This window comes from Rhopilema esculentum, chromosome 5, assembly GCF_057945365.1.
Source record: "Rhopilema esculentum isolate cy_ngs chromosome 5, ASM5794536v1, whole genome shotgun sequence".
NCBI classification, from domain to species: Eukaryota; Metazoa; Cnidaria; class Scyphozoa; order Rhizostomeae; family Rhizostomatidae; genus Rhopilema; species Rhopilema esculentum.
In genome coordinates this window covers 10,078,923-10,095,060 of record NC_142819.1, presented here as the reverse complement: position 1 = coordinate 10,095,060, position 16,138 = coordinate 10,078,923, and the positions used below count along the sequence as shown (strand labels likewise).

Genomic DNA, 16,138 nt, shown 5'->3' with positions numbered 1-16,138 from the left:
AATAGTTCACTCAGAGTATACAGAGTTATCCATTAAATAGTATACAGAGTTATATTAACAAAGTGATCAAGGAATTTGGTTTTCCTAGAATGACTAACTCTGCTGAGATCTGTAAACAGTTAAGCTTATTGAGTTTCATCAATGTCAAGTTGAAGTCAAAACAAATTATTAAATGGAAACTTATTTAATGTGCAATTTACTGAGAATGGATGCAAACTGCATGTCAAGTGTAGGGTTGCAATATACAATGATGTTCAATGTCAAGACTGTTTCGAGTGTCAACTTGGAAAATTAAAACTGCAAATTATAAAAGATTCTTAGCTTTCTAAATTTGGGTAGGGTTGTTTCTTAACTTTCGAAAAATTGAGCCCACCGTTTCTTATAACCTGTTTCTTATAAAAAAGTGAGTGTACATCTATTATTAAAGACCAAGATGCAGCCCGACATTTAGGTCACTGAAGTCAATTAAAGAATTTGAATGCATCAAAGGAAATTCAACTATATACACTCTCGGATACTGAATAAACAATCAAATGAAAAGGCATACCCTATTTGTTTGATATTGCAATCGAATCGAGTTTTAGCTGTAGCCTTGTCCGACATGTATGGAAGCTTGCATAAATCATTCCTATTTCAAAAAAGAGCGACATACAAAAATAGAACGGCAGTTGAATAGGTCTAACGTCGAATATAATGAAAATTGCTGTTTACCGGTCTTTCACAAAGTGCTCGATGCCGTGGAAGCAGAAGAAGAGGACGGTTCTAAGTTGCAACTCGGAGTTTCATGCTCAATGTACTAATCAGGTAACTTGTGTTTAAAATTATGGAGAAAGTAATCAATATTAAGTCGTTGCTCAAAGAATCGTTTATTTTTATCAAATCAAGATGGATTTCGGCAATATTGGTTGTTCTTATAACACCATACCTTAAGCATCAGAGGATTTGACATTTTACCTCAGTAGTTTACTGAATGTGATGAGTCAGTCACTAATTCAATCGGGTAAATTCTACATTGCTTCCTGCTGATTCCGTGTTTTCTGCACGTTAAAGAAGACCTAAAAAACATCTCTTAATTCATAACAGGAAAAACAGACTAATAAAGGAATTAATGAACAACAACAGCCTTCCTATAGGGTAGTCGATGATTTATGGATAATAAATTCAATATGATGTATGAAAAATCTGTGATTGGTAAATTTCTCAGTTGTTGATTACTGGCAAAAATGTTAAAAAAATCGACTTTGCGATGGCAAAGACAGTGTAGAAGCTAATCAAAGAAACAAGCCCATGAAAAGTGGAGGAAAAGTCCATGGAATGGTAATGGACAGCAAGCTAAAGGTCGATAAACACATATATCTTGAATGCCTCATTGGAGTGCTTGCAATAATCCAGAGAATAACGATTTAATATGTTTTTAAGTTATATAGATGGAAATTGCACCAATCAGGCGTTAGCTTAAATCAACTGTCGCTGTGTTGTACCAATTTATGGCTTAAGCTGAACATTTACAAGCAGAATGAATGCGTGGTTGGTCTGACCATCTCCCATCAAAACTCTTCAGATAAAGGGTTATGAATTAAAAATAGATTGAATAAATGCAGACTGGGAGTGAAAAAGAATATCATTTGCCAGCAAATCACGAAGAAGTAGAACAACCAGCTTGCCAGTTAGCAACGTTGCTCCGAAGAGGGGTTCTTGACGAAAGTGAGGTTTATGATCAAAATTTTGAATTTTATGTGAAAAGGCGATTTTTAACCTTTTGTCACTTCACTCAGTTATTTTGTCATCAAAATACATAGACTGTTTGCAAGTTCAACAGGAAATTTGGTGTAAAGTTGGCCTCGCTGTTCCAGGAAATTTTCTAGCTATGACGATGAATACTAGGCAAGGAAACGTTGAACATGATTTAAATGATGAATTGAAAAAACTTAAAACAAAATTCACGCATTTTGAAGTTACGTATGAAGTGCCATATCTATCTCTCTACTCCTTCAAGGATTATTCCTATATTGCTTTTGATCGGTCAAAATTTTTTATAGGGAATAACACTTTTTTGAGAGAGGGCACTTTTTCAAGGGTGGGCGCTTTTTAAACTTTTGATGGTTACAGGGGGACGCCATTTCGAGGGCGGCGCTTTTCGTGGCTTGGTGCCTTTCACAAGAAATACGGTATTTGATAACAGGCCCTGCCAACATGATTTCAGCTTTTACCCATCCCCTCCCAGCCCAAAAACAATTTTCAGTCTCCTGCTATGTTTACCTGCTGTTAATTACGTCATACATAAATTTTGAACATTCCAGATTATGGGAATCATCAACAAATTATCAAATTTAAACGGCCATAAGGCAGAAAATATGCGAAAAATTTAGCTGTTTTTGCACTTTTAGAGGCAAATAAACGTGTTCCTTTTGCTTGTTTGCTCAAAATCGAAAAATTCTCAAAACAAATTTTATGCAATCATTTTACCCTTCTATTGCTCAAATTTGTTTCAATCGTCAAGAGAGACAAGTCACACAGCTTGCCTTGGCCAATAGTAGAAAAGAATGAACAATGTTTGAGAAAGTTGGGTTTGGTTTAAGGTAGTAATTCACACTTTTAAAAACTTGCACTGAGGCAGACACATATGGACATAAATAAAAGGTTCCTTCATGTAACACATTCAACTTTTCAAGAGTGAAAGTTGAAGATATGATGCAATTGAAAATTAAGATTTTTTTAAGAAAAATATTAATTATGCTAATTAATGCAAATTTTAACGACGCGCTCTTTTTTTCTTGGGAAGTCGATAACTTTTTAATGGAATCTCCTATTCAGCTCAAATTTTTACTGTGTATTCCACTTGAGTGCATGTGTGCAATGAATAGACAATTCCTGAATATTTTCACTTGGATCTATCTGGGGCCATAACTTCATATTTACCCCCAGTTTGGCTTAAAAAAGACTAAGCATTATTTTAATATACTTATTTTGCTAATAAGTTTTCAAATGTTCACTATATTCTCCAAAGGAACTGCAAATGTTATTGGGATGTCTGTTATTACGTCATCAGAAACAGATTGGTCAACTTTATTTTGTTTGTTGCAATCAGAGTACTGATTTCTCTTTCTTCTTTTAGTTGAGATTGGCTTTTCACCTCTACTGTCAAAGGCCCCAGGTTCATAATGTTCTTTTTCAGATCTTTTCATGTTAGTTTTGGTCCTTTTTCTACTTATTCGCCAACTTTTATACTTTGAAGTGACTTTCTGTGCTGCAGAAATTTGGCGAATGTGGTCTTCCTTCTGAAGAGACTTCAAAGATTCCTCTCCAATATCCTCAATTCCAGCTTCTTTTAACATTAGTGCCCTTGATCCAGCACCAGTGTTAAAACAGCAAACTGCTTCTGATACTGCAGACTCTATTCTAACTTTGCTACAGAAGGTTGCTTTGGGACACCTTTCCCAGATCATATGGTTTAGACTCTCATTTGCATTTTGCGTTACACCTTTCAGGCATCTCTCAAGCAAATCCTTTGATGTCAATCTTTTGAAGATAGGCTCTAAAATGTCAAAAAAGGAGCTTGGTAATCTTTTGCTTCCATCATAACTCTTCTTGCCAGTAATTAGCTCTGCATTAAATTTGCACCAAGAGTCTTTGCCTTTAGGGCAAAATTTGTGCTGATCATTAAGGGTAGATGCTGTTGCTGGCATGACTGAATGGTGAAAAATTGCCCAAACATCATTCTGCATCTGAACCAGGTTACCTCTGTTGGCTCTTATGGAATTACCAAAATACCTTTGGAAACTGTCAATTCTTTCTTTTGTCAATCTCCCTTTACCACCTATTGTTTTCCCATCTAACATCTTTTTACCTTTCATTTCTTTCAGAAGTGTTCTTAGGGCATTTCCCATACGCTTCTGTATATGTCCTATGCATTCCTCCTTTACAACCTGATACCTGCTTCCATAAGCTCTTTCCAATTCCTTACTCACAACCTTGAAGGTGTCACTGTCACCATCTCCAATAAAAGTTGTATATTTTAATCCCCTTCCTTCAATTGATCTTAGGAAAATTCTGGCTGCACCAATTCCTTCCATACCACCAGATGACCCTTCATAATTTATTTGACAAGAGGCATCGTGATTTGCTTTCCACCTTTTAAAAGCTTCACTATCTTTATTTTCATGTTGATGTTTTCTGCATTCATGGCAATGCATTGACAATACTTCAAAATCGACAACCTCGCCAGTTTCCATTAGAACCACAACAACGACTCCATACTTAGAAGAGTATCCTCGTTTTTGCCATGTTCCATCAACACTGACAGCAACAGAAATAGTATTATCCATATCATCTAGATAGGCATTGGGATTCTGTTCCAAAACACTTTTCTTAAGACGATTTGCTGCATCCTTCATCTGTTTTTCAGCAACTTCTCTTGAAATTTTGGCAGAAGACTTCAACTGCCTTGCATAGGAAGCACTAGTTAGTGGTGAAGGTAAATTCATCATTCCACAAAAATTTGAAAGAATTTTGCGTCCACCTTTCAAAGAATTGCATGCCATGACTGATCTTGTGTTTACTTCGAATTTACCTTTGTCTAACTTTTTGCTGGTGTGGAAGATTGTCTCTGCTGAGCAACAAGAACACTTAATGATCAATGTCTCAGCAAGCCCATGCTTCTTTCTGCTATCCTTCAAGATCTTCAACTGAGAATCTGATCTTTTACAAGCTCTACAATTGGTAGAGGATTGCAAAGCTTCTTGGAGCAGAGACAGATCAATAATAGTGAAACCATCAGCTTGTTCAATTTGCTTTTGCTTAGAAAGGCCCATTTTCTTCGATGATCTTCTTGTAAGCACCCTCATACTATCATTTAGTTCTTCAAACGATGAATTCAACAATTTTTGTGCTGTCCTAGATTGAACTGAGCTCATTGGTGTGAAAGACGAACTGGGCTCCACATCGTCACTAGGCCTAGGCCGAGTGTCAGATTCAAGTCTACTAGCAATATCCTGCTTGCGAATGCCAAAAAACCTCCTTTTCCTCTTAACTCTACTTGCTAGAGCCCTTCTTTTATTCGGTGGCATGTTTTACTTATAATATCGATTCAATAAAGGCATTATCAGAATAAATTTGTATTCCGTTTCGCAATCCAACATCTAAGTGACTGTAAAGTGTGCGAATTTGGCGTGTTTCTCAGCCTCTGATCGCAAAAGAGGCTACCACAGGGTGTTCATAAGATGTTTATCATTCCACAGGGAAAGCCTGCAGGCTTGGGGGTAATTTCTTACAAAAAGACACAAAAATGAGCTCCTTAGCAACGCTAAAAAGTCGTTGCTAAGGAATAAACTTCCGACTACTGTCGAAAAACAAGTTAATTGTGTCTAAACCTCAATGTGGTTGTCAAAATAACTATTTCTACCGAATTCTACGATAATTTTGGCGTAGAATGAAACAAAAAAATGAAAACTGAAAATTTTTAGAAAATGCTTTTTCAAAAGTGTGAACTACATCCTTAAGGTTTAAAATAACCTGGTGTCACTTTTCCGCTCAATTCTAGTGATGCTACAATTTTCGGCCAAAAAGTTTACTTTATTTAGCACAGGGCTCTAAAACCGTGGGGCCCTAGGCCCAGGGTGCATTCCATGTTAGACCCACGCCAGAGAAATTTCAACCTATTCTAGTTGCTACGCCAAGTGTAAAACATACAAGCTTTCGATTAATCTAAAGTTTGCATTGCTTTTACTGTCCATATCAATATAATCAGGCTGTCCACGTATTCTGTACAAGTACCGTTTTTGCTACGCCGATCGCGAAAATTTATCACCTACGCCAATGCGCCAAGGCACGCCGCTACGCCGAGGAAAAAGCTAAGTCCACGCCGGAGATCTCCGGCTTAAACTACATGGAATGCACCCTGGCCCTAGGCCAAGGCCATGGCCTTGGACTTGAGGTTAACCCGGTCCTGATTCCGCCTCCAACGGGACCAAGTCCTCCACTTTTTGCGAAGCCAGTAGTTTTAAAGCTGCAGTAAAAGAGGATAAGCCTTGCCCATACTTTCAAATTCGTGGCGTAGGCCTTGATGTGGGGCCCTTGCTGGCTACCATATTTGCTGGGCCTGAGGCGGTGGCCTTCCTAGACCCCTCCTAAAACCAGGGATCGTGGAAGCGAGGGAATTCAAGGGCTCTAGCCTACCATCCCCCCCCCCCCCCCCCTAAAAAATATTTTTTCTCAAAATATACTTAAAACCATTCAAAAAATAGCCCTGCTCTTGGTTTTAAGCATGTTTAGCCCCTCCCCCCAAGAAAACGTTCTTCCCCCTCAATCTGTAAAATGCTTTGTGATCCTTGCATAAAACCGCCAGCCACACTTTGTAATCAACTTGTTATGTTGAAAATAAGATGTTTGAGTTAGAGTAATCCACTGACCTCAAAAATGCAGTGAAAAAAGCCTACACAAGGTACCATTTTTTTATGACCTCTGCATGAAACTGAGACAAGGTTGTTTTGGGCACTTCGTTGCTGTTGGATTTGTTTTGAACTTAGCAGGGCCTTGCAGAGAATTCGTAACTAATAGAACTGTCTCTGCTGCAATGAATAATTTCGTGCAGAGATAATCACAGATCATTCGTTCAAGGCTATTCATTTATTAAAGGGACATCGTGAACAGCAGAGCCATGGAAAGTGACGCACCTGTCGAGCGGCCTGAAGTTGTCGAAGGAAATATGAGTTATGACGATGAAAACGAAGTAGAGCTAGAAGACAATGTTGATGTGGAAGAAGAAGAGCTGGAAGAAAATGTTAATTTGAAAGATGAAGAAACTGACGCGAATAGTTTTCGTCTAGAAGAGGAACAAGAGCTGACAGACGAAGAGAGGGTACTGCTTTACGATAAAGGAATGAGGTTTAAAATGAAGCAGAGTTATAAACATGCTTTGTTGTGCCTTCTTGGGTGCATCAAAGGAATTCAGCAAGACAATAAATTTTCATTTCTACCAAACTGTCTGCAAAACATTGCAAGCATATATGCAAAGTTTGAAGATTTCCCCAAAGCCGTCCAATTCATGCAAGCAGCTAAGTTATATTACGAGACTGCCCTTATTGGGACACAAGCAGATGAGGAAGAGGAAAGCTACAAAACAATGGATGATAATGCTGTAGAATCTGACGCCAAAAGAGCCAATGAATACGAGAAGCTGTCACATGATTGTTTGTTGGAAAAAAATGTTCCTTTAGCTCTTGAATATTGTGGCAAGGCAACTCAGCTGAGACGAAAAGTGTATGGTGAAAACCACCCTGTGACAATCAAAAGTCTGGACCTTTTTACAATGATTTATGCTGAAATGGGAAAGATGCAGTATTCAGATGCTGTCAAAAAGCTTGATGAGCAAATTAAAGATGATGTAAAGGAACCAATTGTGAAAAAGAAAGTGAGATTTGAAGATGAAGAAAGCAGCACAGATGAAGCCAGTGAAAAGGGCAATGCTGGAGTCAGTGTTTCTAAAAATTAACCTACTTCAAACATAAGATTTTGAAATTTTTCACATGTATTGCCCTTCATCAATTTTCTTTGCATGTGTATATTCAGCCTCACTGACAATGCAAATTGAATTTTACTTAAATATTTATACATAACTCTGGCTAGTGTCATGTTTGTACTCTATGCTCCCCTATTTGGTCTTAGATGTTTGCATGGGTTAGGTGTCCTATGTTATGGGTACTGCTCCTTTATACAGGACATGTATTTGACCCGTCCTTACCTTATCTAATATCACACGATGATAGCAGCATAAATCTTAAAGAAAAATGCCTAAAGATTAACCACACTTTGTATTCCTTTCCTCAATTTCAATACCCATGTAACTTCTCCAATTTCACTGCCTGAGTGTTTGGAGTATTAAAAATTTTGAATTAAGTCTTAATAACAAATTAAATGTACCTGTAAAATCTCTAAACAAGAGCAGGTTGTGCTCTCAAAGGATTGTCCATGAGAGACTAAGCAATATCATTAATTTATGGTTCAATGTAATACTTTTCTTTTAGGCCAAACGTAAATCTGATGAAACACCTAATGAGGAGAAATTTGCAGAAACTGAAGCAGAAGGAGAATTGAAGCATTCATCAAGCAAGTTCTTGTCTAGTAAGCAAATGGTTATCATTTTTCTAATTTCATCTTTGTTTGCAGTAATATCATCATTTGTTTATTGTAAGTACACAGAATATGAAGCTTGCCCATCATATGACTATCTATTTGAACGAGCAAAATTCCATTACTATTATTACATCAAATCTTTCTTCACTGATAACAATTACATTTAGTTAAATACTTTGAGAACTGGTTCATTACCATTTATTTCTTTCATTTATGAATAGCTGTGTTTTCTTCATTAGTCATTTAATTTTGAGTGTTTTTGAACCCCAAAGCTTCTGTGTCCAAAAGCCTGCTCATTTTCCCAGTCAGTTTAAATTCAATGACACAAAGTAGTGCAGACTTGACTAAATGCTGAACACCAGAGACTCGAATAGGCTAGGTTCAGAAGAGACTGTTTTCTAACATGGTTCTCCAACCCTGTTTATTATCAAGGACTTCCACCTCATCTAGTGTTCAAGGGGTGTTACATCTGTCCAATATAAATTAGTTTTGTCCTTGTTAACTTGTTGCTGTTGAGCCTAGACATTTTCTACTTTGTTATCTTTGTTGAACTTTGCGACATTTCAAAAGTATGCTAAGCTGCCATCTGTAGCATGGTTGGTTATAACTTTATATTCAAAGGAGTTCGGAAGATTAACCGCTAGAAATATTTGATGGATATGCCTACCAGCGTAAGACTGCTTAATAAGCTTTTTGAAGAGCATCTAATAAGAGGGGGATGACAATAAGAATCATCTTAAAAGGAAATAAATGTCCTTGAAGATTTAGGGTACTCGGGCTGATTGTCTCTACCTGGGTAAAATCGATTGTTTAGAGTGTAAAAAGTTTCTTTTTCTTTCACCAAAGTAGTTATAGACATGTTACATTTAATGGACTTTTGGTTTCTGATTTTTTACATATAATCAGTAGTGAATTTAATTTATACATGCATGCTTGTAGATAGATATTTTTTAGCTTTTCGCTTCTGTATCAAGGAATGTTTTCTTAAATAATTGTCTCAAAGTTTGCAGTCAAAACTTGTCTTTCAAAAGCTTCTGGTTTTCTCCTTCAGTACCCAAAATTGCCCAAGCCCCATTCAAGTCAGATTCTTCTCTGCACTCCTGCCTAAGACATGCCAGTCTTGACTGTATAATTTTCATCCCATGCCAAGATCAAGGGTTGCAAACTTGTTGCATGTATATTCATTAGTATCTGTTTCTATTGTCAGTGATTTTGATCATTTTGGTAAGTTTTTCTATTGAAATACTAGCAGTGCTGAATCTAGCCTTAAAAATCTGGGGGGGGGCTAACTGGGGGCCAAGCTTTCAGTTAAAGGGGTCAATGCTAGCTATTACTTTGTGAATTACTAGAATGTCAAGCAGTGGCGTTTTGGCTCTAAATTAGCGATAAGGCACCGATTTGTAATGCCCCCTAGATAAGTATGTCCTTGGTACAGCTCTATCAAGGCTGTTATCATTATGCCAAATAATTTTATTAGTGACGTAACAAGCAGCTGAGCTCAGGCCTGGCCGTTTGAGGCGAGCGATAGCTCGCGCTCGCCTCCACGCTCCCCTCGCAACCTGAGGCGAGCTATGAATCGCTCTAGTAAACAGAACATGAAGGGAGAATCGCTCCCCTAAAAATTTCATTCATTTGCCCTTTTCCTATTCAGAGAATCCTCAAAACTTACAAGGGTTAATTGGTTTATTTTTGTAACAGCGATTTCTCCCGTCATTGCATTTTTTGCAGTTAACTTTTTGCTTGTTGGGCGGTTTTTGTTATGATAGGCATGAACCTCGATCTATTTGGAAAAGGATAGTTAAGCGAAAGGTACGTTTTTAGCGATTAGAACCTTTCAATCTTAAGAAAACAGGCATGTTTTTGAAAGGAAAGTCGAAGAAATTGGTAGGAATTGTAGATTGGGGGATATAATAAAACAGCAAGTCCCTTCAAGCAATAGAAACAAAACTATCCCTCAAACAGAACAAAGTACTCTGTCTTGCAGATCAAAAACGACAACCAAAACATGGAATTCCACTATCCAGCAGCATTTAATGAAAAACCCAAATTGGATGAAAAACTATAACGGCGACATGTTTGGCATTAATGGCAAAGCCTGATCATCGTTCCATCTAGCAGTTTGTGAATCTATCTACTACATAAACATATGATCATCGTTCCATCTATGTTCTGACGTTTTATTCTCTGAAGAGTGCTAGACAAATAACTTAAGTTTGTTTCAAAATTTGTTTTTCAAAGCCATTTTCAAATTCTGTACAACAAAAAGATTGTTTGGCAAGATAATTGTTGTTTTTATGTTGTGCCCGCTTTACATGAAACTGAAAGAGTCTGCTCTTTTAAAAACTTCAAGTAAAGGGGGTGCCTAATTCATGGTTAAAGCAAATACAAATTGAAAGAAGTAAAACAGCATACTCAGGGGCGGATCCAGACTGACTTACCCGACTCACGGAAGTCAGTCAACAATTTTCAATCTGTAGAAACGAAATGAAAAAAATTAGCTCTCAAACACATTTTTCTCAAGTCCCACAACAGCACAAAGATTTTCTTTAATTTGTCATATTCTCTATAGCGCCTGTTCAAAATCATCAGATCTGTCAACTGTAGGTTCGAAAATTTTCTATAAAACTGTTCGACGAAATGATCTATCAATAAATTCTCCCATAGAAATTCACGGCTCAATGCATAAATCATTAGAACAAAGATGTTAGGGTTAAAACTCGCAATATCATTGGTAAGTCAGTCGAATAAATTAGGAATCTGCGCGGTCATCTTTTAACAAAGCTTTTCTGCACCATGCTAAAACGCTATTGTTCTCGTAAGTCAGTAGAGGCGATGTATGATCAATAAGGCAAATAATTTTTACAGGGGTCAGTATGAGAAATATTTTGGGGTCCAGGCGATGTATGGATTTTAAGACTGACTTCCACTGACTTACCACTAAGATTGCAGCTAAGACAATACCCTCCTGCACAGCAATTTTACCTCTCAGTCTCAGAGTCTCAGGTAAACAAATGCCTGGCAAAAGGATATCGCCGCTATGGAGTAGAGGGTCTGATAAACCAGGTTCCGGATGCAGTATGGATATTTTGAAGTCAATCAAGTCACTTATTGGCTCAAATTATAAAAAGATCCTAAAAAAACATCAAGGCCACTGAAAGGCAAAGATCGATTCTTGTTTTTACTGTTGTTGGCCTAAATAAAAAGGACAAGCAATTCAACATTTAATCCCCTGAAAATGGCTGGATCTAGCAGGAGAAAAATTAATTTTGCCGGAAGGTACGGTCTTACTTTCAAAGTAGCGATATTTATCAAGTAATGCTGGTAAAATTTAGAGAGATAGGTAGAATTTTATTTGCCATCGGAATGCTTGTGGCGGGAAATTTAAGTGTGGACAGCAGCAACAACAAAAGGAACGATTACTGTAAATTCCATTTCCAAACACGTATTACTGAATTGATCGGAAAAATTGGGAAAAGATCTTAAAACCTTTATCAATATAAATTTCTTGCTAGGTTTGCTGCCTAACTGACTGCTTAAAACACTATCCTAAGCTTCCTTTGGGGGGGGGGGTGCTTTTTGACACAAGTTGGAAGGTGGTTGGGTAAGGTTTAAAAATGAATCAAGAACAAAATATTTTGTAGAAAAGCTCGTTTACAGGTTTTGAGCTATACCTCAAAAGCCATTTTGTTATTTTTAACTTTGAAGAAATATCTGAATGGTCAAAATATTTTTAGGTTCCTATCCTTTTCTTTATAAAGGCTCAAACAACATTAAAGATTTATTCAATTGACAGGAAATATTTAATCAATAAACTGCAATCCTCAACTCTATATGCATAAGTCTACATTTACTCATCATCTCAAAAGCTATTCCTGCCAGAAAACTGTGTAGTCATAACTTTACTCTAGACAAGATAGCAAATACTTATGGAAGTCTGCAACTGATATATTTAGTGCCACAACTTAACTAAGATACGTCATGATCTAAGGGGCTACAGCAGCCCCAGGCTTCAGCATGCCTATGTAGAATGTAAAATATATATTGTTGGTTAGGTTCAGGGAAAATGAAAACTGCCTGTACAATGATTCTCTGTCATTAGAAAAGATGTGTCATCTACTGAGAGCATTAATATCTGCTGAATTTTATCTTCACTCTGAGTTTTATGCCTTCCACTCCCATCTTTCTTGCAGCATTTCTTGCCTTGCTTATGAGAGATCTTTTGCTCTGTTGGAAACTTTCTTTTCTCATTCAGTTTCTAATGAAGCTAGTGATATACTTACAGGTTCTTTCAAAAATGGTGCATTGGTTGTGTTGAACATGGTTTATCAAAAATTGTCAGGTTAGGAAGAGGATCCCAATCTATGTGTATCATAGAGTTATTAAATGTTCATGGTTTGCTTTTATTCAGAAACTGGGGTTTAAAAAGGCATGTTATAAATCTAAGCAGTGCAAAAATTAATCTAAAGCAAAGCAATCACAATATTGAACCTATAGTCTAAGGCAGGTGGTTGTGACCTTAACCCATCATTCAATGCAAACCACATTGTTCCTCTTCCTGGCAAAAAAGTTATTTGCAACAACCTTTAAAATGTTTTCAAGAAAGAACCAAAATGAAAAAAGGAAGCAACCAGAAAAGCAAGCCAAGATTTCCTCTATTAAAAATGTTTCCATTAAAATGACTTTAGAATCAGTGGAGAAAACAAATCTGATGAGCCAAATGCTTTATCAAAACCAAATCTTCCAGTTCTTATGGTCAATTTGACAAACATTGAAACTTTTAGCTAAAAGCTACCGGCATGACAGATATGCAGAATTATGAAATCATGCAAAATATCTGAGAGCCAGATACAAAACTTTATCATAAAAAAATCATTGAAAAAGTAAGGAAATTTGTATACTCTTGGCTCATTTATTATTTTTTGTGTAATGAGCCAAAAATTGATGCTGAATAAGACTTTTAACAGATATTTAGCTTTCCCATAATCATACACAAAGTGCATAAATCACCACGTGTATTAAGTGGAAAAGAAACTAGATATGCTTTTGCATAAATTTGAATACTGCTGTTCAAAGGAAACAACAATTTAATTGCACACTTAGAGCAGCTAGATGACACTGTTTGTCTACTTTGTGCTCTGTTTGGAAGAAAACTGGTCAGAATGCATTTTGAAAGTCTTTTGAAGAAAGTCTTTTGCAAGTATTGGAATTGATTAATACCAAAATGGATCAAAGATTCATGAATGAAACAACACTTACACAGGTTTAGCAATAAGCAGGTTTAATTATGCCATTGAAAAAAGATATACATGCAAAGGTCAAAGGATTCCTTCCTTGCAAAGTGTGTTCTTTTATCTGTAAGACTTAATTTGTATACCAAGTACCTACAAATTCATGGTTAAGGTTTTGCTTTACGAGTCGGTTAAATCTATGATACAAACATTCTTATATACTTATGCCATTTTGATATGCATTTTACAGAAAGACCTTTTTGTGACCACACCCTTTGACCCCGCCCGTTAATGCTTTTTTTCTTCTTTGTAAGTCAGTCAGATTTAACTCTGGATCCGCCCCTGCAGCATACTTCTGACTGAGGCTATTAAAGGCAACCAACATATACTAAAGGGGCTTATTAAGTCATCTGTTGATTGTCTTTAAAGTATATTCTATGTGTTACTAATTTATCTCTTCTCAGCAAATTAGAGGAGCGATTCAGAGCTCACCTATAAAAATACAAACGGCCAGGCCTACAGCTGCATCCGCTAGAAAAATTAATAAAGAAAAATTGTTGCTGGGGGCCCCTAAAGATTTGGGACTCTTTGTTATGTATCGGTAACTTTGGTCCGTCCCTCCACTGAATTTTATCTGTTTAACAGTAATGCATCGTGAACATTAGAATTTCAATACAAGAACTATCCTTCTTAAAATAAAAAGCTTAAAATTAATAGCTTTGTAAAGTTGATTGGTAAAATTTTTCCACAGTAGTTGTGTCTTATTCCCAACCTCCATGAGATCAAACAAATCATTCTGTTACACAGAATTTCAAATCATAGAATTTCAATGATCAATAGTAGATTGCCAAGGTATACTTGGGGATAATATTGGTATTTCCTTGCGCTGACTTCCAGAGCGAAAGGATTTTCAATGGAATGCGGATAATCTTGGTTTGGGCTTACCCTGTGCACCCCACCCCAAGAAGGTGTGTTTCGTGATGAGAATGAATTTTTCTTGGTGATTATAGAAATGAGCCAAAATTTCATTAATTTTCACCTCGTTTACAAACCAAAACGCTTATCAGGGCCCCTAGCTTGTTAAATGAATGCAATAAAGATTTCTTTGAGCAAAATAAGGAGAGCAACCCTAACAAAGACAAAAAAAGGTTGAGCAGCTTTGGAAGAAAACATTGAATTTTTGATAGAAACTTTTGAACAAACGGGGGGGGGGGGGCACACAAGGGTCATAGAAAATTTCTGGGGTCCTGGCAGAAATTTTCTTTGACCCTTGTGTGCTCCCCTCCCCCCCCCCCCAGAAAGCCACTGAATACTAGAGAGAACATAAAGCAGGGAGAATCTTCACAGTGTTATCTAAATGGGCCTGAACCATATTTATCTATCATACATCTAAGTTGGCGATTCCATCAATCCAGGTTAATTAACCAAAAAGAGCACTAGACTCCTCTGTCAGTTGACTTGTTAGGCTGGCAGAAGTTTGTTATGGATTACTTGTTGTAAAGTAAAAAATGATCTTGCATGTACATGTTTTTCTTTCATCTTCTATGATTTGACCATCCAGGATGACTTGGTGTATTCATTTTCCAAGCTTTTATGTACTCGATCTATCTCTTAAAGGTTCCTCCGATTAGGTTCTATCTCTTAAAGGTTCAATACAATTTATGATCTTCGAGGGGTATCAGGTGGCTGGCAGAATTGGTACAGCTTCCCAAAGTAACACCAATTAATGTTTATAAATTGGATTATGATTGTTATGGAAGGGGAAATAAAATGAAATGTTATGGAAATCAATAGCATAGCCTAAATGCATACCTTACATGTTTTTATACCATCATTAGGAATTGTTTAATCTAAATGCTTTGTTAAAAAACTCTGCCAAAAATAAAAAGAGTTTGATATTTGCTTTGTTGACTTTTGGAAAGCGTTTTTCAGTCCCACATTTTTGTTGCTAAAAATATGCTGCGATTGGTATTTCTGAATATTTCTGTGAGATAGTTGCTTCTACTATTAAAATGCTACTTTATATTCCATCCATTGCACTCAAAGTGTAAAAAAAAGATGCATTTATAGCCCAGTGTTTTTTGCCCGTTATTCCGCGATTTAGATTAAGGTGTTAATGCTGAATCTTATGGCGTTAAAAATTTAAATTATAACTTTTATATATATTGTTTTAAACGTAAGATATAGTACTTCTTGCAGAATCTTCTTGCGGAAGATTTGCCAAATGATATTCAAATGGAGGGAAATCTAAAAAATTGTTAAATCCAGCAAGCACTTAAACTCAGCTTTAGATTGCAAAAGGAAAACAATTCAAGTCTCATAAGCAGGGGCGGATCCAGACATTCGCAACATTCGCACTGGCGAATGTCAGATTTCCACATGCCTTTTTGTAATTGTCTGTTAATACATTTTAGCATTGTGAATATTGTACTAGAAATGGCCAGATAATAAAAAAAAGGTCCACAGAATACAAGAAATAAAAGTTTTGTTTCCTGCCCTAGTTGCTATGATGTCACCTTGTTGTTTACTTTTTAGGTTTTATTCCCTCGTTTTCGTGATTTAGAGATGATATATTCGAAAGAGGGCTCCCCCTTTTACGCATAAATTCACAGAGCACCAATAAGGTTTGATGCGAATGTCGAATGGAATTATAATATATTAGGCATGCGTGCGCAAATGAAGTAGTACTGAAAAATGTGTGCCAAAAATTTGTGCGAATGTCAGTCAAGCTATGTTATTTAGCCATCTGAAAACCAATAGGAAATGTATATGGGAAATTT

At 36.6% G+C, this 16,138-nt stretch overlaps 1 protein-coding gene across 1 annotated transcript; it reads left to right on the top strand.

The window, feature by feature from the left end:
• Positions 1-6,472: 6,472 nt before the first annotated feature.
• LOC135689758 (uncharacterized) lies at positions 6,473-9,146 on the top strand. The gene is made up of 2 exons (XM_065207091.2): positions 6,473-7,468; positions 8,022-9,146. Exons 1-2 carry the CDS (start codon positions 6,656-6,658, stop codon positions 8,295-8,297), a joined length of 1,089 nt encoding a protein of 362 aa, XP_065063163.2. The 5' UTR covers positions 6,473-6,655; the 3' UTR covers positions 8,298-9,146.
• Positions 9,147-16,138: the final 6,992 nt, after the last annotated feature.

What these genes read in the sequence shown, in the direction of transcription:
- LOC135689758 (XM_065207091.2), top strand. Translation starts at nt 6,656, where the DNA reads ATGGAAAGTGACGCACCTGTCGAGCGGCCTGAAGTTGTCGAAGGAAAT. An exon ending in GTGAAAAGGGCAATGCTGGA is followed by an intron (nt 7,469 to 8,021) that starts GTCAGTGTTTCT and finishes CTTTTCTTTTAG; the next exon opens with GCCAAACGTAAATCTGATGA.